Raw genomic sequence first — 27,127 nt, 5'->3', positions numbered from 1 at the left:
GTCTAAGGTTAACCTGAAGTAATCTTAAAACCTAAAAGAACATCACTTTCATGAAGAATGCCAGGTTCTTATATCTAACAACTGAAATTTTCAAAAAGTTCTACCATTTTCCCCCAAATTTCTGTAGAAATTGAGTAATTCCAGGCTTCCTGATTACCCAAGTGGCCATCCTGGTGTACTGGTATAACTGGAATACCTGATACTCGTCATACCCCTGAGAGGTTATTTATTTTCCTGCAAACAGCTGCAATATCATGAATAAATTCAGTGGATTGCTGCCTATGCATGTACTTTCTTTTGCCAACATGTTTGATGCCAAACCATATACGGTCAAAGGGAAATTTTTCCTGTTTTATTTAGGCATTTAAAACTGATAAAAATATCATAACTTTTATTTTCAAGTAAATATATCTTGTTTATGCTTTTTCTGCAGCCATCGTCTATTAGGGATATAGTATAGATCACTTGCAATTTCAATGTTAAATGGAAAATACAGGGTGCGGTGGTTATCTCTGGACAAATTTCAATTTGAATTTCCCGCCAAATCATAGCTTCACCAGAGGTCACGAGTGGCATTCTTGAAAGCTATAGGCATCTAGTAAACGGTCATGACCGCAAAATGGCCGAGATGTTACGTACAAGTGCAGAGTACAATTGAAGAGTCATTATTATAGAAAGTGTTCACACAGGGCATTCACCCAGTGAAATAGTTCGATTCTCCAGGTACCACAAATCAGCTGTTAACGATATTGTGACTGAGTATAATGCTTCGGAGAAGTACGGGGAAGGTTTCACTAAACTGGCAAGAAACGCATGTCACAAACAGCAGCAGTTGTCGAGAAGGCTCAGGCGCTGAATTCAGAGGAGCCGGGGCAATCGCTGAGGAAATCGGCATCAGAATTGAATGTTAGCGAGCAAACAATGCGTCGGATGGCAGAGGAGGACGTACGATACAAGTCCTACACAATAAAGGTGGGACACATGCTGTCTGAGGCTGCCAGAACAAAGGGGATTGCTCACTGCAACCTGCTATTGTGCTCTCTAAAAAATGAATCTGCAGGGCAAATCAGATTCTTTTCTGATGAAAAAATTTTCACCGTTGATGCAAAGATCAACCGGAAAAATTATCATTAGATTGCCCAAAACCCTAAGGACGACCTGATTGTTCCTCGAACAAAATTTCCAGCTAGTGTTCACTTCCTAGGTGTTGTGTCCAGTGAGAGTATATCATGTCGCCACATTACTTTGAAAAGGGACAAACTACCACAAAAGCAGTCTAACTGCAAATTTGAAGAATGCCCTGAAAACGTGGATGGTAACTGTAGATCGTAGGCTTTCGCAGCTGTTGAGAGATGCAGAGGTAGTTCTCGGGCTGGACTGCGTGAGAGACATTTTTGGCTCAACGTTTCTCTCCCGTTGCAGGGAGCGTCTTCAGGAGCGTCTTCGCTCCTGAAGACGCTCCCTGCAACGGGAGAGAAACGTTGAGCCAAAAATGTCTCTCACGCAGTCCAGCCCGAGAACTACCTCTGCGTGGATGGTAACTGTGGCCTTGGGGAGACAATATGTATTTCAACAGGAGGGTGGACCTGCTCATACGAGTCATTTGGTCCAAAAATGGCTCTCAGATAACATTGACATGTTCTGGTCAAAGGAGTTCTGGCCCCCGAATAGCCCGGACTTGAACCCCCTTGACTATTATGTTTGCAGCGTAGTTGAAAGAGTTACCAATAAAATGAAGCACCCTAATGTTGCATCTCTACGCACCGTTATTGTAGCAGCATTCGCAAATATGGACAGTACTGTTTTAAAGAGTGTGTGCGATCGATTCAGGAAAAAATTGGAGGTGGTCATTGCAGCTTAAGGGGGTTACATTGAGTAATATTACTCTTGACAGATACCACTACTTGTATATAAAAGGATTTTCATTTGTATTTTTTTAAATAAATTTGCTTTTAAACAAAATTTTCATTTGCCTGGATTTAAGCACTGTACCCTGTAAACTTTCAAGGTTTTTATCTTCACAAGATTTTAGCTAAATATACCTTATATTTAGAAAAATATTTGGTAAATCTAAGAAAATAAATTTTGGCTATACTGTAATCTAACCTAATGCATTCAAGAAATTAAATTTATATGCACATAGGAAATTTAACTAGAGTAAAATTCAAATACAGTTGCATACACAAAGACAAATACACGACAAATTTGAACACAGTTGTATATATAATAGTTGCTCATGCACTTGAAAGTATAAAAGCAAGAGTAATAACTAACCTCAATGTGAGAATCTTCAAATGGAGGCGACAAGTGCTGCCAATTGTTTAGCTGGCTAATTGGAAGAGAAGCCTTCTGTGATGTTTTGACAACCATACCCAGTTGACACTCTCTTTCATCATCATCCATTATTTCATCTGGAGAAGATGCTAATACACTGTCCTTTCTATTAGCACCTGAGGTAAGGCATTTGCAATCCAATAAATCATGAGTTAAAGATGATGTTGTCTCATGAAAAGTGAACAAATCCTGAAAATGGAATCAAAAAAAGCCTTGTAAATTTAACAAAAGGTAATAAAGTTATACTCAGGGACTCTTCTATGTACATATATGAAATACTTAAACTTTTAAAGGTAAAAATAGTGGAGAGTAAAAATGGAGTGCAAAGGCAAATGATACTTAAAAATGTGATATTTTGACAAGCAGTTTCTTCCTAATACCTTTCTAATTGATGCCAAGACTGGTGGAATTAAAATTTTTTTTTACAACATTGATCATGTTCTTTTTTGTGACTCAGCACCACTGAAATCAAAGAGGGACAGGATACTTTTTGATGCTGTCATAGGGTTGCACCTTGGACTTGTAATACTTGATAATATGATGCTCACGGAATTGAAAAAAGAGCTGTTAAAAGTTTCTGGATTAATAGGGATAAGGGTATAATTTCTAGATGTCCCTCTTTTCCCTCTTGATAATCACACAGGCAGCCCTGTATTTATCAGAGGCACTGTTGATGAAGTAAGGGTTAGCGTTATGTTTTGATTTTATTACTGAACGATAATAATTACTGATGAACGATATCTTTCAAGTTTCTGGTGTGCACTTTTTACATCATCTCTGGGTGATTGTTTGTATACATGATGACCTTTTAATAAGTTTTCCCTAAATTGTGGCACATCAGAAAAGGATGAGTTCCCACCAGTTTTAAATCAGCTCAGATATGAATTGCTTGAGTAATTTTGACTGAATCTCATGGATTTAGTATTGTTAAAATACAAGTTAGGCAACCAATTTTTACATACACTGAAACTGTAACTTAGGGAAATGTACATTAAATGATATCAGCCATGGGCTCAACTAATTGCATGTTTCCCCTCCACCAACCTTCGGATTTGAATATCTCTGTAACTTGAAAAATTGTCAGAGAACAGTTTCAGCAGTAAAAGTTTCCAATAGATTTCCAAAATTATGCAATTCACAAGTCTTGTTAGTATGCTTGTTGGAGATATTTTTGCTAAATTAGCTCAGTAATCAGATTTCTAAGCGTTACTGAACTAGACGTAACATGGTTATTTTTCCACTATTATATAAGCTATATTTTGACATATTTCCCATGAGCATATTTAACTTTATTCGACCAAGATATTAGCAAAAAAATCAACTAATTGGGAGGCTCCAGCATCCTTTACCTTTCCTTTAAGTGCTCTGGCTATGCCCTGGCAATAAAAATGGAAACTTCATTCACTCACCTTTAGCTCTTCCAATGAAAGTTTAATGCCACTGGGATTTTGGGGATCAACAACTGCACCACTCAAACCAGTTTTGTTAATCTGTCTCTGGTAAATTTTTTCCTCAACTGTTCCTGTTGTCAGCAACCTTTAAGGTACACAAGGAAATGAAATATTTTTATTCAAGCACATATTGAACATAAGCCACGTTATGGTCAACAGCAACACTTAGTTTGATAAAATAATATACGATTTAAAGAAATCTTAAATGAGAGTTTTGTTTCAAATAGACAAAACTCTTTAGAATGGATTATGGAGAAATTTCAAAGAAGAAAAAGGATACATTTAATCAAACAATAATGAATTTATTAACAAGAGCCATTGAGTATTAACATAATATGAATGATTCCACACAGGTATGTCAGTAAACTGCATAAATCTCCTAGTGGTAAAGAGAGGACAACAGCATGACTGGCCATTATCAAGTTTTCTGGAGAAATTATCTGATGAATGATGATAAAAGATATTAAGAAAATACTAACTAGTCTGTTGATTCTTCCAATATTATTGTAAAATCTACTTAGAATAAAACATATTTTGAGGGTGATGCCATGCTTTGGGTATATAAAAAGGGTATTAATGCTAGCGAGGTAGTAGTAGTAGTTTTCATGGGAGGCAACCGACAGCTAAGGTCATTTGCACCATTAGAGGTGGGTGGGAAAGGAAGGGTGGAGAGAAACCTGGCGTCGGCATTAGCCTACTTTAGTCAATAGGCGCCAAGGGGTCTGCAATTTAACGTACCATCCGAAGGACGTTGTACTCACTCAAAGTGTTCTCCACAAAGCTACTCAAGTAGGGACCAGGATACTGCAAGTGAGGTAGGCTTGAGTTTGATGAAAATAATGTTAGATGGAGGAATTCATGTAATTATCGAATAAGGGAAGGAAAATAAGTGAGTATTTACAGTATATAACAGAAATGTGGATGTCAGCACCTTGAATGCAATTAAGACGCTAGCTCAGAGTGAGAGCTGGGGTAAATAAATATTTTGATTAATAACCACTAATACTAAGGAATTCAGAGAAAAATAATGAAACAATGCAGTTTTTGCCCATGATATTATTGGCAAACATACAGTTTGAATTAGAATTTTGGCTCTCCGTAAATGAATCATTGACTACCATAAACTTTTTACACCAGAAAATATCAGATATATAAGTTGAAAGCTAAATGCAATTGGCAATTGCAAAATTTACAAAAGATTACCTGTAAATATAAACAGATCTCTTCTGTCCATCTCGCCATATTCTTGCCATTGCTTGAAGATCACTGGCCGGGTTCCAGTCAGAGTCATAAAGTACCAGTCTTGAAGCCCCAGTCAAATTTAGTCCAACTCCACCAGCCCTAGCACTAAGCAAGAACACAACTGAAAAAAAATTATCACCATAAGAGGTTTTGCCCGCTAAACCACAGTCAAAGCATTTCCAAAGAGGAGAATACTCAAAACAATTTTATATTCATATATTGCATTATAAGCCAACACAAGTTCACCATATAATGTACCAATTTTAAAGATGCATTGACCCATGCATTATCTACAATACTCACAGTTGCTTCCATTTGGGTTATTAAAAGAGTCTACAATAGCCATTCTTTTAGCAGTTGGTACAGTCCCATCCAATCGGCAGAACTTATAGTTTCTAGACTTGCATAATTCAGCAAAGATATCCAAGGTCTGAAATTGATTTATAAAGCCCTATATTGCATTTGAAAAATTTAAGGTTTGAGGATTGTGAATTATAATGATAATGACAAGAAATAACTATCAGTTGTAGCTCAAATAAATTCATTACAATTACCTTAGTGTAATAAGAAACCAATATCACTTTTTCTTTTAGCTGGCTGAGGTCATGAAGCATATTCTCAACAAACCATAATTTTCCTGAATGATCACTAAGATTTTCAAAAGATTTATCACAGCATTTCAACTCATTCTGCAGATGTTTCAAAACTCCAGCCTTGAAGAGATCAAATGAAGAGTGTATCTGTTTATGTACATGTGATCTAGAATCTTAAATACTGAGTACTTATTTCTGGCAAGCTCTAAGTTTCTGGTAAGTATTATTAAAAGTAAATTATCTAATCAAAAACAAAATTTATTAACCCTAAGGTTGGCTAGATAGGTGAGGGTAGAGCTCACCTAATACTAAGCCATACATGATGCATGAAATTCATACATCAGTGTGTTGGGACTGGTTTTACCCCTGTGTCGCCTATGGTTTCCCAGGGAGATCTGGTACCCAAAAAATACACAGCTCAAGTGAAGCCCAAAGGCATTCCCAGGATTGAACCTGGATCACCTAGTCATTAGCCCAGCACTCTCCCCTTGGACTAACATGTCACCAAAAATTGTCTAGTATTAATGTCTAAATGATAATAATGCATTTGTATTTTAATTAAGTTTTAATTTAGCTATCAGAAAACTAGACCAATTTTCTGGTTGGCAATTATTAATTTTACTAACTTACATCCTCAGCATCATGTGTCATTATAAGTTTTGGATGGTTACAAATTTTTTTCAGGGCTGTCAAAACTGAGAGATGAGCAATTCCTTTCTCAGGCTCTTCCTCTTTCCTAGTTTGCATTTCCCAAAAGGCAATAGCTGATTTGTAGAGCTCAACCTTATTTTACATGAAAAGAAAGAAAAATAAAAGGAAGTGGAGGGCAGTCCTGTAAACTCAAAAAAATACATAATGCTATTGACTTCCCAGAATTAAATCTTGATCCAATCCATGGTTTTGTGATTCACGAAAGAAATAAAGCCTCATAGAAATAGGAAGGCATATATCCAGTTATTACTTGGATGACTTTGACCAAAGGGATAATGGAAAGGAACAAGGGCAAGACATTTTCTTAGAGATATGTATCATATGTATATGCGAGTTATATAGAGCTTGAACTATGTCCTAAGATTAAATTTATTTTTTTGTTTTTAACTCTGTAAGTAGCCTCCACCCACAAAAATCTGCAATTTAACCATATTGTGCAGTGGCAGTCATTTTCTACACAGGCAGTCTAGTAAGTCCATCTTGATCCCATGTTTTTGGATTCAAGGATATGCCTTTGGTTAGAACAAATTTTATTTTAAATTTATTAAAATCTATATTTAATAAAATATTAAATAAAGTTTGGTGACTGTTTGTCTATAAGCCAGCATTATGATGACATTTAATAGGAATTACACAGCAAATATCTATAAATACAAGGCAGAGGAAGCATGCATAGCCTTTTCAAAATTAGTCAGCATGAAGCATAAGTGTTAATATTTCCATTGCACATAATGTTTCAGATGCATTGGGGAACTGGATGGGAAGGGTGTGGGAAGTAAATGGCAAGATTGGGTCAGTAGAATCATACGTCACTAGTAATTGAAGTATTTCTTGGGATAATCCTGGAAGGCAAAATGACTGTGAGTTTTAAGAGAAAATGGAAAGGGAAGTTGCCCTTCTCAAAAGGTGGTGGACCAAAGAATGGGCGAAAGGAAAGCATATATTTTGAAGGAGGCATGTGTTGGCTCCATCACATTACTATTGCTATCCATGCCACACCTGTATCTTATTTCCCACCCCCTTATACTCTTCACCCAGTTTCCTGAAACAAATCAGAGCCTCTTGGTAATTTACTTACCTGCCCTGAAAACTAGCCCTATCACCCTCTTCATGAGCATGAGGCAACATGTTGAACCAGCCAACTGAATTTCCTTTTCCAAAACACTGACTATATTCGTTAATTGAACAACATTCATGTAAAATTAAACCCAAAGGACTCAGGTTAAGGTTTTGTATGTATACAATAGAAAGGGAAGAACTCTAATATGTTTCACAGTTCAGTCATCAGGATGGTAAGGTAAATTAAATAAGTTCACTAGGCTATGATTTTGGCAAAGATGCAGAAATTACGTAAATTTTCAGTCTTAATAACTTATGGAATACATGCAATAAACTCAGTATTTGTAATTGTATCAGATTTTCAATAATGAGAGGTCAATCCATAAAGGTATAAAGTGATTGCTCTTTAGATATTGCACTTTTTCAACTTTCGAATAAAAAACAAAAATTCAATCATCTGATTCGCTAATGTTGTGATATTGACATTTTTAGCTAAAGCTGATGAAAAGGGTTATATTAATTAATATTTCCCTTGGATGTTTGCAAAGTTTGACTACATTGAAAATTCTGCTGAGTAAATTTAATAATTTATGGATTCCAAGTCAGTAACAGATGCACAGATTTGGTATTTTCAATCTGAATCAAACACAGTACCACTTTGAGGGCATGGAAAAAGTCATGATTTTCCATAAATGTGCAGTAGGGATAAGCATCAATAAGCACTCATTAAAACATGACAAAACAATATTTTGAAATCCCAACAATCAAACAATACCATTGTGGGGTGAGCATATTTAGAAAAACCATGAGTTTTAGACCAATAAACATGCAACACCATTATTTGAGTAATGCACATTTGAAAACATCCACCAACAATTAACACCTGGGAAAATGTGACTATTAGCCTTGGTTATGACATAATATTATCTAAAATTATTTTGAAAACCACAGTACCTGTAGAGGAAATGGACGACAGAATATTACAGCCTCCAACTTCTTCGGTAAGTATTGATTAATGACTGCTTGGGTACGACGTAGGATGAACCATGCAGTCCTGCTGTTCAATTCTGCTGCTCTTGTTTCTCCAAGTCGTCTTTTCTCTTCTGAACAATGTGGTTGCCTCGATGCCAAAATCGGGAGTTCATAATGTTTTCGAAACTCTGTCAAAGAATGGGTCATTCAGATTCTTTTTGATAAATGGAATGATTAATCAAATAAAAACCTCGTTCAAAAATAGAAATTTTTATCTGTAATATCTCTCAAGAGGGTTAAATATTAGGAATTAAGCAATATTGTTATTCTTACCAACTTGATTCTTTGGAGGATAGCAACTAGTCAGGAGGTAAATATATCATGACATACAAGGATAATCCCAGAAGTACCTGATCCAATAAAGTAAACGCAAAAATTTTGGAAAAAAAGAATTTATTTTGCAGCATAATCTCCTTTCAGCTCTATACACTTTTCCCAGCGATGTTCAATAAGTTCGATACCCTTTTTATGATAAGAACTGTCTTGCTCCTCAAAATAGCCATTAACTGCCAACATCACTTCTTCATGGTTTGAAAATCTTTTACCACCGAGCCATTTTTTCCAGTTTGCGAACAGAAAATAATCCAAGGGGGCTAAATCTTGCAAATAGGGTGCACGAGGTAGTAATTCAAACTTTAATTCATGAATGATGACCATTACAATAATGGATTTGGGAGCTGGTACATTGTCTGGATGGAACAACACTTTCTTCTTAGCCAAATGCGGCTGCTTTTCTTGATTTCTTCGCTCAAATGTTACAATAAGCTTGCCTAATACTCGCCATTGATAGTTTTTCCTTTTTCAAGATAGTCAATGAAAATTATCCCACGCTCATCCCAAAAAACCGACTGATGGCATGACCTTACCAGCAGATGAAATGGTCTTTGCCTTCTTTGGGGCCGGTTCTCCCTTTTGAATCGGTTGTTTTGATTGTTCTTTTGTCTTGGGTGTGAAGCAACGGACCCATGTTTCATCCGTGGCTATGAAACGGCATGAAAATTATGCTTCGTTGCCATGAAACCTTGCTACACACTCAATTGAAACATCTTCACGACACTGGTTTTGCTCGAGTGTGAGCAAACGTGGCACCTGTTTGGCACACAGCTTTCTCACATCCAAATTTTCAGTTAACATGCGATGTTCTGCCCTTTTTGAAATGCCTACTATGCTAGCTTGCATATTCTCAGTTGACGATTATCCAGTATCACATTGCGGATTTTCTTCACTGTTTCTGGGGTTGTCACCTCATTTGGTCGACCAATGTGATGCTCACCTTTACAGCTCGTACGGCCTCGTTTAAACTCTGCTACCCAATATTTTACTGTTGTAAACAAAGGAGCAGACTCACCCAGAGTAGAATCCAGTTCAGCTTTTATATTGGTTGGGCTGAAGTCTTTCAAATAAAAGTATCGTATGACGTAACAATGACCAATTTTCTCCATTTTCACGAATTCATTGAAAACGTTTACTATTGATGGCTGTCAAACAAATACTAAACAACATAGCGTCTTCAAGCATGAAACATAGGCTTTAAAGATTGCATACTTTCTAAAACAGTGATATTTTTCAAACAATTACCAGCATCTCTAGGTCAGGCCGGGTACTTCTGAGCCTTCCCATGTATAAGGTTTTGGACTAGAAGGTTCAGATTATGATGTCTGCCACCGTTACAGTGAGGAATATTGTAACTAGGATTAAAACAATTGCCACACAAACAAAGACAAGTGGTGAAATCAGCAAGTGGGAGGGAAAAAAAAGGAAATAAAGGATCCAGGAGGAAATGGGGAGCATGGTGACATCAACCCAAACCTGGAATCCAGTTGGGAAACTCACACTTCAAAACTCCCAACAGAATGAAAAGGAAAGAATGAGTCAAGATACAATAGGCAAAGTTACCAAAAGCCCATAGACCTCGGGGAACTACTAGAATTTCCTATGGTACCAGGAAGTTAAAAGCAAGATTCTCCTTCATGGAAGGGTATATTGCAGTCCCCAAAGTAGTGGAATTATATTAAAATCTAATATAATTTTCAACTGTCTTTGTAAGAAAATGGCTATAAAGTTATTTTTTCTCATATTTGAAAATACCCTCGTCCCTCTAAGAGATTATCTACATCCTCTACTGTTCACGGGTATATGAGGCCAGCAAACACACTAAAAACAGTCTAAGAAGTCAACTTCCAACAAAAATCAGAAAATTCTCGTTAAAATGGATCACACCCCTTTGAAGGAGCAATGAAGATTAACTACACCAATGACCAGACAATGGAATAGGACACAGGGACAATATTTATGGAGGATAAATCAACTTCCAGGACCTGGAAGCTGATGCCCTCAATAAAAGAAAGCATCTACTAAAACCATGGATAATTACATGGTTGAGTAGACCTAGGGGCATAACCAGCCACTGATGATTAAAAGTGACAAAAATACAGAAAATTAATGCCCTCCTACAATATAAAATTGCATATTGTATAATTTTACACAGTTGAGAAAAAAAGACATTGGCTATAGACTACAAAAAAAGCATAGGCAGCTGACTAGAACTCATTTGTACACAGATCTTGGATCAGTATATGACTACTGCAAATTACTTAATAAATACTGTCACAATAAAGCCAGCAATAAGCTTAGGTTAGCACTAAAATCATTGTATGAAAAACAAAATGCTACATAATGTGCTTAAAAGCGTTAAAGACCAACAGAAACATTACAGGAAACTCTAAGTAAAATATCTCATTCAATGAAATATTCTAAAATATCTCAAATGTATGTTGTGGGTATACATCAACAAAGTTATTGAAAAAAAATATGATTTGGAGGCAGAATGCATTTCTACTTAACTAGGATGATTTCTGCTTATGTAATGCAGATACCAAAACTTTGAAAGAGATTCACAACCATCTGAATATTTCAAAGAAATATTTCCCAAAGCTGATTTCCAAAATAAATGTAAAACTTCCATTACAGTTACATTTTCTGGCAAATTTATCCAGGGCACATCCCAGGCATTTCTGCTTATTTCCCCCCACACTATCTAACAGAAGCAATCATCACTGTTCACAACTCTGTAGTTCAACATAATTTGCAAGCTCATCTGTTTTATCAAGCTGTAGTCTTAATAGGGTGAACAAATATGACCATTAAAATTATCAAGAAAAAAGTAAGGTGAAACTCACCCATATTACTCCCAAGTATTCCAGGGTTAACAAAGTCTACTAGTGAGTAAAATTCCTGCAGGTCATTTTGAATTGGCGTACCCGATAAAAGTATTCTTCTTTTGATACTCAACTGTGCAAGAGCCTGTGTCAAAACAAAATGTATGTTACTCAACTAAAAATTAACAATCTATAAGGCTAACATGAGGCATTAGGGTGAAGTGACATACATGAGGGGAAAACAGCAAAAATATATATCCATTTAATTTCATACCTTAGGAGCGTTAAACTCTTTCAAAAACATTACCTCATGCAAATGTCTTCAGAAGTTCTCAAAGCCTTGCTCTAATTAGTAGATAATTATATTATATAGTAATTATTCATCTAACAAGAGGCCAACCAATAAGTGAAAATGGCTTTTTTCTCTTTGCTAATCCATTGTTTCATAGGGTTGCAGAGGAATTAACACTAGATAATATATCAGTATCACTCTTACAAATGGGAGAAAAATGGGTCCATGGCCACATTTTTCTTCTCATTCTTTTATTTCTGCCCACAATATGTACAGGCAATGTAGTACTCAGAATGAGTACCACGTTGCCTGGTCTGAAAAGTTCCTACCACTAGCTCTACAGCTCTCAAAGCCCTTTGCACCATCATGGAATTTAATTACCAGAGTTTAACTTCTGAGAAGGATCACTCACTTCCCTGGTATTAAAGATCCCAAAGTGAACTTCATTTTTACTAACAAGCAGGAGGCACAACCCTAGTACAATGATTGCAGCTTCTGCATTGGAGTGCACAATGCCATCTAGTGTCCAAACAGGTACAAATAAAGTTTGTATATGCCATCAAGCATGCATTGACTGTCGACATTCTGGTTGTCCATCTTGAGGAACACCGGAGTCTTAGGAGTAATATCAAGTAGACCTCCCCCTGTAGCTCAAAGTTATTCATAAGGCCAACGTAAATCATGCTGGAACATAAAATGAAGAGGACTGTAGTCCTGAGTCTGGCTTGGGCTCCAATGTAACATCTCTTCTCATTTGAGCCATTTTCCTCCAAGGTTCTTCAACAATAAACTTTTCTAATAAAACATTTCCTTAATTAGAGTGATGATGAGTTACCACTTGTATTGACCATATCTTGAAATTCAAGGAAGGGCTCAATGACACAGAACTTACGCCAACAATCTACCTGATTCTGGAGGAAACTTGCTTTTTCTGGAAAGCATTGGCCATTTCAATGATAAGGAATATTTTCTGCTGCACACATCTATCAAGACAAACTAAAACTACACAGGCCATCACATCACACTCGTAAAATGCCTGAATGAGCCATGTTGGAAAGGGTCTCTTTAGAGCGTTTACATTAAGGTCTCTTTTTAGCTGCTTCAGAAACTCCCACATCTCAGAATGTCATTGTTCACTTTCGTTATCTTATTCAAATTTGTTTGAGTTTCCTTGAAAGTGCATGTACTTCTTGATATACTTATAATTTTGCAAGAAATGTATGCCCAAAAATAATGTATTTCTATATTAATAATTCTATAATACATCACAGTTAATATTATTCATAATTAGAGTAGAACCATTGATAAACAATAATTTCAGAGTACTTTTAAGTGTAGCTAAACATGTCACATTTAAAATTGGAATTAGATTTTTCTTTACCAATTAACCTGCACATCCATGGGTCAACCTACAGTAAATGCCTAAAAAATTATTTTGTATTCCTATTATAATTGACAGTGATCATATAGTTACGTAAGTAATAGCTAATTCTTATGCCATTCAGTATAGTTTGGAACTGTATATTTTACGTCATAGCATTAAGGGAAATATCAATATACTGAGAACCAATTAATGATGATATATTGTATACTTTTATGACTTAGTATAATTTTCTTTGTATGCAATGGCATACTGTAATAATACCCATTGAAAATGTTTAGCTACTAATCTCAGTAATATTGCACTAGTCTGATAAAATGACCATTGCTCATCATTGGTTTTTGGTTATACTTCACATCATGGAATGGAGTGATAATGCCATCCATTAATGAAAAGACTATCATTTTAAACTTTGTAAATACATATTTAAACATTTTTAGGGCATGGTGCTTTTAGTTGTGTAATATCTGTTTCTAATGTAATATTACCTAATCTATACATTTGCTAACACAAAAATATAAACAGAACCCTTTTATTAATATGACAAAAAACTGAAGAACTGACAAATCTCACAAAGTAAATTAGATGCATAAGTCTTATAAAGTCTTAATTGCTCTGATACCATCTGATGCTTGACATTCTACATCTTGAAAATTACACTCTGCTGGCCAGTGACAACAATAAATTAGAGCAACAAACATCAAAAGAGTTCATCTTGTCACCAACTTCTATTTTAAGTGATAAGGTAAATTTAAACCAGAAAGTGGTTGAAAATTTTTTTAATGAACATTGCAGATATCCTCTGTATCCACTATCATTCAGAGGCACATTATCCAAGTGTCAGGACAGAGGCCTTAGAACAACCCTCTTCATCTCATTTACAAAAATACTACAGGTGTTATTTCTATAAATACCCTCTTCACAGGGTCCAGACTTCATGCAGCCCATAATGCATGCATTCCACCTGATCCAAGACTTCAGCGATCGTGATATTTCAAATCTCAATTTTTTCATCTCTCACTATTGTACTTAGCTTTTGCCTCAATTAGAGGTTTACTTATGCTACAGATATTGAGCACCTCACTGAGCTGCTCATTCCTGCTGATAAAATCAATAAATGAGGTAGACAATGAAACATACAGAATTTTAAATCTCTCTAAGAGCTATGACGGTGCCATGGCCTGTCTGAAATTAGCCTATCAAGGTGCTAGTATATACGAAGATCAACAAACAACACACAAATATTCTAACTTTGTATAAACAACTCCACCAAAATGCTCTCATTTTCAAGGGATGAATATTGGTATCAATTTTTAGTTGGGAAGTTAAGGGAGTTACTTCTAATGCATTGCTATTGATTATTAGATAATATTTCTTCTTACCTGAGAAGTTTTGATTATAGTATTCTTAAGCCGATGACCTTCATCGCATATCATTACATCAAATCCTATTTTCTTGATATCTTCAATGCAACGGACAACCATTTCATATGAAATGATCATCACTTGATTGTTTTGCAACTTCAGGAATTCAATTGGTCTGTTTTTCTAAATGAAAGGACCAATTAAAAAAGTAAATAAATTTTCATTCCAACACACAAAATCTTAATCAAATAATAAAATGATAGTAACCTGATTAACAACAAAAGGTTTAATCTTATCTCTCCCTAACCAGCATTGGAATTCTTTCAGCCAATTGGCTGCCAAACTGCTTGGGGTAATGATCAAAACTTTGTGAAACACTGGTTTGTTTCCATACGGTCCTTTCCTCAATAATGTCCTAAATAAATACAAACAATTTAATCACTATCTTTATCAATAAGCACTTTAGCGGATGTAATCAGTCTTTTAAACTTACCAGATTAAAGTGATGCACTGCAAGGTTTTTCCAAGGCCCATTTCGTCAGCTAAAATGCAGCCTTCCCATGAAGTGTTCAGCCCAGTTTGATGTCTAAAAGGATTTCTCATACCACACACACATTCATATAAAAACTGAACTCCAACTCTCTGATGAGGGCGGAGAGCTTTAGAAAGATAGGGATCTACGACAACATCCACCAGCAACAGTTTTTCTTGGTTATGAAGCCACTTGAAAAAGGTGAACGAAATGCTTATATAGCTACATATTTATGTAAGAATGTATGCATGTATTTAAAGTAAGTTGCTATAAACCTAAACCAATAGGTGAACACTGAGCCTCCAACTTTTAGCTGGGAGCACATCTGCTATTTAATAATGAAGAAATAATTTTTTACGTTCTAATCATATAGCATGAGTTCAGTTGTCCAAATTCAATAGCTAGATTCACAGGAAAATATCTCAGGAATGCTTAAAACAAGGAAATAAAAAGCACAAAAATGACAAATTCAAAGGCGATTAATACATTTTTCAAACCAATAACTTAAAATATAACTAATAAGATAAATGTATTCTAAATGCCTCGATACCACAATCAAATGCCTTTGTTTGTCAATTCCCGATTACATACAATTGGTATAAGCTAGTCTTCTTCAATTAAATTTAGTGACAAACTTAATATCTAACAAAAACTTGGAAACTCAGCCTTCCTATATAAAACATTGGACACAAAATTTGCGCAACAAAAAATTCGTCCGAGTCATAAGTTTTATTGAAAAGCAAGCCAATTGTCCTTCAAATATAAAGGCAGCTACTGGATTTCTTTTGTAAGAGGGTTTTCATTATTTTTATTGTTATAAATAGATTGTATTATATTCCCTTTCATCCTAGATGGAGAGTTCGTTGTGATATGAGCTTCAAAATTGTATGGCAATTAATACACTAATACAAATGTAACAGCAGTAGTAGTAGCTATAGGGAAGGCGACCGACAGCTGAGGTCATTAGCACTATTAGGGATAAATGGGAAAGGAAGGAAGGTGGAGAGAAACCTGATATCAGCATTAGCTTCCTATTAAAAAAGGCACCATAGGGTCCTCAGCTTAACATCCTATCTAATGGGTGACAGACTCCTTTGAAGTGCTCTCCACAAAGAACCTCAAGTAGGGATCGGGACACCACAAAAAGATCTGCCTTCTCCAAGATTTGAGCCCAGGTGCTCTGGGTGGGAAGCCAGTATGTTAGCCACCACACCATTCCGATCCCCTACAAATGTAACATTAATCCTCCTTCAGCCAACATTTTCCAGTCAGAAAAACAAAGCATAATAATGACTATTGTTTTTCTTTCAGCCTAATGCAATCATAATTATGATACGAGTAGTAGTAGTATTTAGGGGAGGTAACCGACTGCTGAGGTCATTTGCACCATAGGGGATGAACAGGAAAGGATGAAGGGTGGTGAGAAACCTGGCATCAGCATTAGCCTACTCTTTACGAATGGCGCCAAGGGGTCTGCAGCTTAACGTCCCATTCGACAGAGGGTGTACTCACTCAAAGTGCCCTCCACAAAGCACCTCAAGTAGGGATCGAGATACCTCTGAAAAATATTCAACACCACCGGGATTTGAACCCGAGCCCTATGGGTGGGAAGCCAGTACGATAGCCACCGCACCAATCCAGAGCCCCTCATGATAAGAGTATAAGTAATGAGCTACTCCAGGATGTCAAAGGTTGAGAAACTTTTCATTATGCCATGTAATCAAATAAAGTGGCTGGGGTGATTCAGCTGAAATTCGGCATGCCAAAAATTAAATAGCTTAAGCAAAATAAAATGAAAAATAAATTTGTAACTAAAAAATAGATTTTATTTTATGATTAGACTAGGAATTGGGTAGATTTTATTAAAAAAAAGTATTTATGTATTAAATGCAATATACCTCTAAGTTTATACATGCATGCAGTACATATTTGTGCATGTGTATTACTCTGTCCAATAAATATGCCAACTGAGGCCATAAAAACTTTATTTTGCAATATTTAGTCTACATTGATTTTATCCCCTTTAAAGTACTCTCCATTCGCTGTTATGCACTTATTCTATCTTCTTTTCCAACGTTTAAAAGCACCCTTGGCAGTCTCGGCAGTTAGGCTTTTTAGTAGTCTAGTCGTTTCTTGCTTTATTGTGTCCACATCTTCCCAATGATGTCCCATCTATCACATTTTTGCATTTTGGGCACGGGAAAAAGTCGCAGGGGGAGGGATCTAGCAAATAAGGAGGATGATCAAGGTTGGTGATTGAATTTTTTGCCAAAACCTAGTGAACAATCAATGCTGAATGTGCAGGTGCATTGTCATGGTCATCCATCCATCATGTTTGGTTTAAATAGTGTGCACTGTTGATCTTCCTAAATAGGACCCAAGAGGCACGTCCTTTGACCAAATGAAGGATTGAATAGAGAAAAATAACTGGTATGAAAATTTAATGTGTCGCAGTTTCCGTTAAGTGACTGGAACATCAGCTATCATTCAGACAGTTTTTTTGACTATCGGTAAGGGCTTTGTACTTACCGATAGTCTTAAATACTGGCACATGATCAATGTTGCCATCAACACAGGTGGTTGAAGGTTGTCCTGGCCTTGTATCATCCATGGCATCTTGTTGGCCATCTTTAAAATGCTTGAAAACAGATGTTTTTTCTGAGAATTATCACCGTAAACAGCTGTCAACATTTCAGTTATTTCTTGATGACTTTTACCACACTTCACTTAACAACTTGATGTTGATTTGTTGCTCTGCAATTTTGTCAATTTCCATTTTCGACAAACAGTAAAAAGGCAACAGAAACTAACATAACTGGTACCATACGCACAGCTTGACGGTCCGCCAAGGACAGACAGCTCATTCGGTCTCGGGCAACTTGCGCCACTAGTGAGCGGGGCTTAAGTCCACGTCATGGCTGCCAGATTGCAACAGTTTGCGCATTTATTGTGCAGACCATGTATGTACCAATATCTACCAACCTCATTGGCTTAACCATCAAGCAATTATTCCTTTGGCTACACGATGAGCAAAAAAATAATAAAAATTACATTAAATACTAAGAGCTTTATTTGAAACAATGCCCAGATCTTACTACAATTTGAAAAAAAGCAAAATTTAGTATGTAGACATTATAGCAATAGGCACTCAGGCTGATGGAAAGTATACATTTTGAGCTAAAGCATTTAAAAGGTCAATATTATACTTAAATCAATACATGCAACTAATGCTGCCTCAAACTCCTTTGAATTATTATTTCAAAGTTTTTCTTTCCAAAGAAGTTGCCAATTAGTTCATTAAAAAAATTAATTGCAATAAACAATGCATAATTAAGTGATTTGGATCTAACAATGTGTATTTGCCCAATAGAAAATCACCATCACAATCACCATTTCACATGAGTATTGACCAATGACAAAAACTAACTCAAAACAATTTATTAAATTGATGATGCACCTACATTAACTGAATACATGAATAAAACATATTTCCACGGAAATAACAGTGTTCATAGCAAACTATTCATCAATCTAGAACAACTTCTAGCCAAAAGCTGACACTCCATAAGCAAAAAGTTCAATTTGATGCACAGAAAATTAAACAGGAAATAACAAAAATAAATTTCAGAAATTTCAACAATATTGAAAAATGAATACAGAAAATATTTACATGCTTTTTACTGAAGATAGTACAAGATAAAGGAAAAGTTTACCCTAAAATAACTTGCATAACTGTCCCAAGGACTTTAAGAGGTATCAATTCCAAAAGGAGAACATGATGTAATTTTCAATGTATACGTATTTTTAAAAGAAGGATTCACTCAACACTTTAAATTTTGGGAGAAAGGGAAGAAAACATGACATAATAGAGGAAAGAAAGTTAGATATTTTACATTTCTTAATTTGCCTCATAAGAGGAAAACCATTGCATAATATTAGATACATATTAATTTTGAAACGTGGATATTAAGCTTCAAAATAGTACTCCAACATATCAAATACTCAAAAACTCATCAATTACAGCATCATCATCATCGGCTGGTCCAGAAATTGAAGTTTGCTGTAAATAAAGAAAGCAATCAAGGTATTGCCCATCCAATTACCTTCAAATACATTTAATTTCATCCAGGAAAATGAAATGCAGGGCAAATCTATGTTTGTCATCAGTAAAATATCTTACAAGGGTAAACAAAATCACACGAGATTGAGATTTTCATTAAATCCATCCAAAACATACCCTACGATGTATTAGAGTGATTAGGAAAGACTCCATATATTACTTCCTACTAGAAAGTTTTTTTTTCAGCATCCTAAATACTAATCTTTTAACTTTTTGCTGCAACACAATGATAGCAACAATTGCTCCCAAGGAAAAAATCAATATCAAACAAAAGTAAAAAATTTTCAAAGATAAACAGAAAAAAAGTTGAGAATCAGAGAAAAAAGTTGAATTTTGGAGAATTTACAAGCTACCCTAATCTTTACCAAGGCTACCTCAATTATCCCCCCTATAACCCAACACAATTTTATTCTTTTTTTCTGGATTTTAATGTCTGAGATTGCTCTAATCTGACATGCCATCCTTAATCTTTTGAAATTTCCCTGAAGTAATGAGTGGTTTTCAGTATCTACATACCATGGCCCCCTAACTGTTGATCTACTTTGAAAGGCCCAATCTAATTCACCAATTCTGTTTTGTACTTATTGATTTTACCATTTGTTGCCAGCCTACGCTGTGATACTAGTTCCCCTGATTGGAACACTGAGTCCTCTTCACATGAGCTTCATCTCTAACCTGATGCATCCACATTCAACAAAGCCCAGAAAATTGCTGCTTAAGATGAGTATTGAATGTCTTACATGAACACTTGCATAAATACATCCACCCTCCTTTGCTGCTTACCCTATAGTCCAAAGACTTCACTTATACTCATATTACCACTATGCTGCATGTCCAGGACACTGTTGCTCAGAAACTTCTTAGGGAACACCATGGCTGGCTCAGAGTAAACCATCTTACTGTGTACCATCCATGTCTCAGTGTATCTTGGATCTGGACCTTTGATGGAATTTCAGGACTGACAGGCGACTGCTTCTGCATATTTCATGTTATTGCCATCCTGTGTAGCTCAGATTTATTTACCAGCACCACATTAACCTTTGGTATGGCATTTCCTGCTGCTCTATTCACTGGCTGCCCGGCAAGACTTCCTTGCGCACTGAACTACCATCTTTTCTTCCTCGGCCTCATCTTGGTGTCAACTTCTACCCACTCACTACTCCTTTTTCCCTTCCACTCTCCTAGGGTAGAATATCAGAATACCCTTATTCCTTGGTGGCTACACTTGTCCCAGCAGCGATTCCTTCAGATTTACCTGTACAGTGGCATCTATCCATCTGCAGTCCCCCACTTACAGGTGCATCTGAAAATTTCTCCTTCCATGTGATCTTCACTTGCAAGAGTTGATCTTCAAGAATCATCCCCAACTGCTGCACTACAAGGACCCTTTCCCTTCATCAACACACTGTTTCTTTTTGCCCTTTGCACATAACTTTCAGATAGTGCACAAGGTGCAAGACTCCAAGTCTTTCTACAAGTTAGGACACAGGAAGCTATCATCACAGTGACCACATCAAAATCATAGTTCTCTCAAAGGATTAGTCTGGCATGGATTCCCAGCTTGATGTCCTCCTCCTCCCAGATATCAAACAGAATAATCCCCACTTCTTAATTCCATCTGAAATGTTATTGTCGAAACAATGTGCTTTTGCTCTGATACCATATGCCTTTTATTCTGATAAGACATTACTCATCTTGTCAGGTGTTGAGGATAGTGGTTCTTTTCTTTGACAATATTGTTCTGACTTAAGCCGTTCATCCTGAAGATCCTAATCAAGTCAAATTTCCAGGTCAGCTCTGGATCTTCACCTCAGCAGGGCCTTTTTTCCCAGAACTTTCTTGAAATACAGGATGCTTACATTTACGGTTGATAAAACTTTTTTAATGAGTCTTTTCATGGTTGTAAATTGATGAATACAGTAGAGAAAGTGTGAATACCTTCAACATCACATTCTACCACCAAAAGTTTAACTTTTCAGTTCCAAGAACAACCATTATCCTATCTTCTTCTTACAATAAAATGGCAAAAACAACAACCATGCGCAAAGAAAAAATAAATAACCACAAATGGGCACCAGCTCAAAGATAAATGGAAATAAATGATTTAATGAGATCACTAACAGAAAGGAATATAAAATACAAGCAGGGTGCATTTGTTGGCTTCATACACTTCACAGGGTTTGTCCAATTTATGAATCTAATGCAAAAGATAGGAGTAAACTGGAGGAATAGGCGACTAACCCAAAACTCATATATATCTGAGAAGCCCATGCAGCACATGGAGACTCAGGATGGGAGGTGTTCGGAGAAACAGGGGAAAGACTAGCTACAGGAATGAAGTATGTGGGGAACTGATTAAGTAAGTTATATTTGTGGTTGATCAAAATTTACTTGGCCAGTTTGCAAAGACATTAAAATTACTGCTAAGCACATTAGAAATCCAGTATGTGACATTTAGATTGATAATCATGACAAGGATGACAACAATAATAAGGTTCTCAAGAAATAGGAAGGCTACGTTACACAGTACATTAGAGAAAGTTCACCTATTTAGGAAATTTATTAGAAGAAAATGAGAACTGTCCTTTGCTTACAAATGAAAGCTAAAAAAAATGCTCAAGGCAATGAAAAAGATGAAGCAGAGGAAGCAATAGGTGACAAGGATCTCCAGCTAGGATGCAAAGAAAATATTAGTAAAAACTTTGACAAGGAATGTACTTTTGTGTGGCTTTGAACCTTGGTTTTTGGGAAAAGAGGGAACTTGGAAACTTTTAAGGAGTGATGTTGAGGAGAACGGAAAAATTAAATGGATGGAAAGAAATTCAAATTAAGCCTAAGACATGGCAGGAAATGACAAGAGGGTTGTTGGGAGATATTAAACGAGGATGGAAAAAAATAGATGCCGAGAAAATTGAGAGGAAATGGAATGTTGAAAATTTAATTGAAGGGAAAATGTTGATTGATGTTTCATGGAATGAAGGTAAACAGATAAAGTATGTGCAGTTGAAGAATGGTTTATTGTAATGTAGGGTATTAAAGTGTTTGGTGCATAATTAAGTGAGCTTAGAAGTGTAGCGGTAGTTAAGTCTTTGTATGCATCAAAAGTCTACCTTGACCAGAAGACCACTTTCAATAAAAAACATGCCAATAATAAAATAATAATACGCAGAAAAATCCTTCAGTTGCATAAAAAATCTTTACCACAAAATACTTTCCCTTCTATTATGTCTCAGCTTCAATGTAAACCTTCAATGTAAATAAGGCTGTGTGTCAATTATTATTGGAGCAGTCAATGAAAACACAATTTAGCCTGCTAATTTTCCGCAACATGCAAAAATATACATGACTACATTATTAAATATATTTAAAAATCATAATGTTCATTGGATAAGTCCCAGATGGGGTTGTCTATTTCCCTGACCTGATCCCAGGTAGGGTTGTCTATTTCTATGTCAGTTTTGACAATTTCTTTTCCTTTTTCTACTGCCATTATCTAGGACTTGTTTATTTTCAATTTCAAATCTACTAGGTCTTTGAATAGTATCTTCAATATCTTATTCATGCCTTTTTTAGAAATTAATGCTATATCATTAGCAAAGTGGATACTGTGAATTCTTCTTTCATTTACTTTAATACCTTTAGTTCAGTCTTTTATTTATGTAATTGCTTCCTAGACAAAAACATTAAATAGGCTAGGAGATAAGGGACAACCTTTCTCATGACTCTTTTTTACTTTTGCTACTTTCCTGCACCCGTTTATATCAATTTTGGCTTTGTTTTGAGTACAAATTTAAAATCATTCTCCTATCTTCCCAATTAAGTTTGTTTTTTGTCAATAGTAGTCTCCGGTCAACTTATTCAAATGATTTTTTTAAATCTATAAAGGCGACATATGTCTTAAAGTTAATCTACATCCTCCTCTCTAAATTCTGTTGTGTGCTAATATAACGTTCCTGGTTCCTCTTTCTGTCCTGTATCCAAATTGATTATCTGCTAAATTTTGGTTGATTTTTCCTTTCATTGTTTCTCATTACATTCAATAGCAATTTTTGAAGTGTGTAAGAGAATGGAAATTGTTCTAAAATTGGAACATTCTGTTGTGCAAGGTAACGCAACAGAATGTTCCAATTATAGAACAATTTCCATCCTTTCACACACTTCATAAATTCTACTGGACATAATGAAGAACAGAATAAAAGGAAAAAATCAACCAAAATTTAGCAGATGATCAATTTGGATTTGCAATGCAATGTGGGACAAGAATTATTCTCTCTAGTTCAGGCATGTAATTGGAATGACTTACATCAACTAATAGTTTAAGTAGTACATGTCATCTCTGTCCTTTCAGTGGCTCCCAACCCACGTTATCTAATAAAAAATATGATATTATCCATTTGCCCATATTGATTCTTCACAAAATGGGCAGCTTTTCTCTTTGTTGTCTAGTTCCAAAGTTAGGCCCTTCAAGGCCTGGTGCCTAACGCTCCAAGCACATTCAACTTTGGGTCTTAACTAATGTAAAATAGCACTAATTGATAAATATTTTGATCAAAAGATTTCCCCACTATTCAGTTATTCATTTGAAACCAGGTTTCTTTAATTTAGTGCTGTAGATATTTCTATCACATTTACCCCAAGTTAGATCAGATAGGCTTTCTGAGAGCCAGGTATTCATTTCACTTGGCAATATTCTTATGCCTACCTTTCCTAGTCTATGGGTGCAGGGCAATGTATTGACTTACTTTTCCAGAAATTTATTCGAGTGCACTTTTTCTGATTTAATTGAAGATCTTACTCCTTACACCAAGCACAATATATATATATATATATATATATATATATATATATATATATATATATATATATATATATATATGTGTATATATATATACATGTGTATATATATATATATATATATATATATATATATATATATATATTTATTGCTGAAGTTTCTAGCAAGAGTTTCACAGTCTGATTTCTATTTATACCTCAGTAGATGCCCATATTAACAGTGAATAATCAGATATATTTGGTGACTACAATTATTGTCATTGATGTGTATGAGAAAAAGGTAGGATGTGATCACGCTTTCCAGTAGGACACCAGAGGCTTCTTTAGCAAAATCCATCTATTATTACTGTTCGTTTGGACTCAAAAATAAAATTGTGAACCTAATTCATTGCAATTAATTCTATGCTTAAATTACAGTTCAAATATCCAATGATGTATTCTGCCATACTTGATCAAATGCTTTCTTACAGTCAAAGTTGTTGTCTCAACTTCATTGTTTTTATTTTCCAGACTTGATGTGGTTGATGAATAACCTAAGTCGCGAGGCTCTTACAAAACCCATATTGAGTGTTTGCAAAAAGCCTGATTATCTATGAGGTAATTGACATTAGCACAACAATTAAATGCTCACAAATTAGCAATTAATTTCAAAGGTTCTACTTATTTTTGCATTTTCTGACAGAATGACATGGACTACTTTTCAGTCTTCAAACACTTTACCTTCAAATGAGAAAATATGAAAATGTTTCATTGAAATAGTGCCGTTTCCAGTGCCAAATCTTTCAGTACAAGTGCTGGTTTTACTTCTGGCCCCAGAGATTTATTATTCCTAAAAAACTGAAGTTATTCAACAAGTACTAACAATAGCAAGAAATAATGAGGTCTACAGCCACTCAGTTAAAATAAGAGGGGGGGGGGGGGGGAAAGAAACTTCAATGACCATAATAATTAGTAGAAACTCTCGTCAGACCAATTGTTGTGTTAGTTTAACAGGAACCACGCCAGGGACCAACCACAACCTCTCAACCAGAATACCCTCTGTGGTGGTTTACGGGAAATTAATCAGCGTCAGGGACCACACACAGCCACACCCACACTGTCCTGACTGGAATCCTTACCGAGGCTGCAGAGAGAGACCCCATTAAAGATTCCAGGATATTCTCAAGCACACACTTTGTGACTGACACAGACCAATCACACACACAAGCACTCAAGAAACACACACTCAAAAGGGCCCAACTTCTGGGAGAATCTGGACACAGGTATAGAGTGCAAACGAGGATATGCATCGTGATGCGACATTGACACATTAGAGGAAAGGACTTCCTCATGTACACAAAAAATCCTTTTAAAACAAAAGAATAAAATATATTATCACAGGATCTTCCTTTTGCAGTTGGGATTTTTAAAAGCCAAAGTATACCTTGAACATATATTTTAAGAAAATGCCTATTTTATGTCAATTGAATTAAATATACAATCACATCAGCTTTCCAGGGCCACTTAATGCTAAATAGATGGATATGCACATCAAAATAGATTGAAATTTTTTCATGGCTGCACTCGCCTAATGGCATCAAAATTTTGGTCATAGAAAATACAAACAAATTAATTACTGAAAAAGCACTAAGCTTATCCACTTTATTCACACATTAATCTAAACCAATGTGTGGGTCAACAATTTTGCCAAGGGGCATAAAAGCAGTTTTTGATAAAGTCACTGCTTTACTATTTCATTGCTATTTAAAAAATTAAAGAAATTAGAAAAAAGGGAAACAGAGAAAATTATTCATGCACACAAGACCACAGACATAAAGAACAGATGTAACAGGTATAAATTAATTTTCAGGATTATGAGCAATGATATGAAATAATATAACAAGCAAGGTTTCAAGATAATGCTAGTTATGCTTTTTAATACATTAACTAAGAAGCTTACCTGATGCTCTGAAGGTGGAGGAAGCATGACTAGGGATTCCTGACTATTTGCATTTACACCTATAAATGTTTTTGAAATCATAAGCTTTGGCTTTTTGGCTGGCCTTGTGACAGCGGTAGGAATTTCAGGCTTTGGTAATTTTCCTTCCACCTCATTCCCTTTGTCATCATCGAGTATAACATCTATTAACTGCAAAAAAATAAATTCATTTCATTTGGAAGGACAGATAGGAAAATTATCCTTGCTATTAGTGCCTACAGTTAGGAATAAATGCTAAATGTTATGGGTATGGGAAATAATATGATGCTTCCATGAAGCCAGATGTTTTCCACACCAAGCTTTCTTCTGTTATATTGAAAAATAGCTTAGGACAATATCTTATTCATTTTTATGGCAACTGATTGCATTAATTTTTCTTATGCCAATGTATACAAGAGCTATAATAAACAGTATACTCTCAATGAATGTGGTAGTAGAACTTCATAGCGATAATACCATATAGGGTTTTGAGAGAAATAAGAACATTAAAATAGTTCCTTTTTTGCTGGCTAAAATTTTAATAAGTTTTGTGGTTGTAATAATGTAGTTTTTAACTTCTGATTTAACAGATTTTAAGTTTCAGTGGAGACCCTACTATGGCAGGCCATTTTATGAAATGCTTGCCCAAATCAAAAAAGTGGATTTGTAGAGACCTTAAAAGTAGCACTATTGGCTGCTACCTCATAATTAGGTGATCACTCACTTGAATCCTACCCGCAAGAATTTTTCTTTGCCTCCAGTCCATATCCTGGGTATTTGTGAATCATTATTGGCAGGACAATTTCATTAAAAGCTATTTATGAAGCTTTACTTAGGGTAGGATTCCGATTTTTTCAATTACCTCAATTTCTTTGCCTCCGACAATTAGGCGGCTACCTTCTTCCAACTCCGCAGTTTTTACCCCTCTTGTTGATCCAAGCACCTTACCATCACAATCCTTTTTGGAAAAAATCTCAGATTCACTGATGTTTCCAATTCAGGCAATATTAATATTACATAGTGAAGAAAATAATAATTCCATAAAGTCAAACTCGAAAAAAGTAATACACTCTATTGGTAATGGGCAATGTATTGCCAGATTGTGGC

At 35.6% G+C, this 27,127-nt stretch overlaps 1 protein-coding gene across 3 annotated transcripts in view; it reads right to left on the bottom strand.

Annotated features, from left to right (window-relative positions):
• LOC139696360 (DNA repair and recombination protein RAD54B-like) overlaps positions 1-27,127 on the bottom strand; it is a 30,223-nt gene that overhangs the window by 1,687 nt on the left and 1,409 nt on the right. For 2 of the 3 annotated variants that reach the window (XM_071595097.1, XM_071595096.1), the window contains exons 4-16: positions 26,883-26,978; positions 26,003-26,191; positions 15,111-15,340; positions 14,885-15,032; positions 14,636-14,800; positions 11,602-11,725; positions 8,345-8,550; positions 6,251-6,403; positions 5,582-5,740; positions 5,331-5,457; positions 4,989-5,148; positions 3,744-3,870; positions 2,275-2,523 (exon numbers count right to left, since the gene is read on the bottom strand). In XM_071595097.1, coding sequence (XP_071451198.1) covers positions 2,275-2,523; positions 3,744-3,870; positions 4,989-5,148; positions 5,331-5,457; positions 5,582-5,740; positions 6,251-6,403; positions 8,345-8,550; positions 11,602-11,725; positions 14,636-14,800; positions 14,885-15,032; positions 15,111-15,340; positions 26,003-26,191; positions 26,883-26,978 — 2,133 coding nt within the window. The remainder of the gene's footprint in view (positions 1-2,274; positions 2,524-3,743; positions 3,871-4,988; positions 5,149-5,330; positions 5,458-5,581; positions 5,741-6,250; positions 6,404-8,344; positions 8,551-11,601; positions 11,726-14,635; positions 14,801-14,884; positions 15,033-15,110; positions 15,341-26,002; positions 26,192-26,882; positions 26,979-27,127) is intronic. The other variant, XM_071595098.1, reaches the window with a different exon arrangement.

Source organism: Hetaerina americana, unplaced genomic scaffold, assembly GCF_022747635.1.
Source record: "Hetaerina americana unplaced genomic scaffold, ioHetAmer1.1.p SCAF_7, whole genome shotgun sequence".
Taxonomy (NCBI): Eukaryota; Metazoa; Arthropoda; class Insecta; order Odonata; family Calopterygidae; genus Hetaerina; species Hetaerina americana.
The sequence above is the reverse complement of the archived record's forward strand: the minus strand, read 5'-3'. Positions and strand labels throughout refer to the sequence as shown.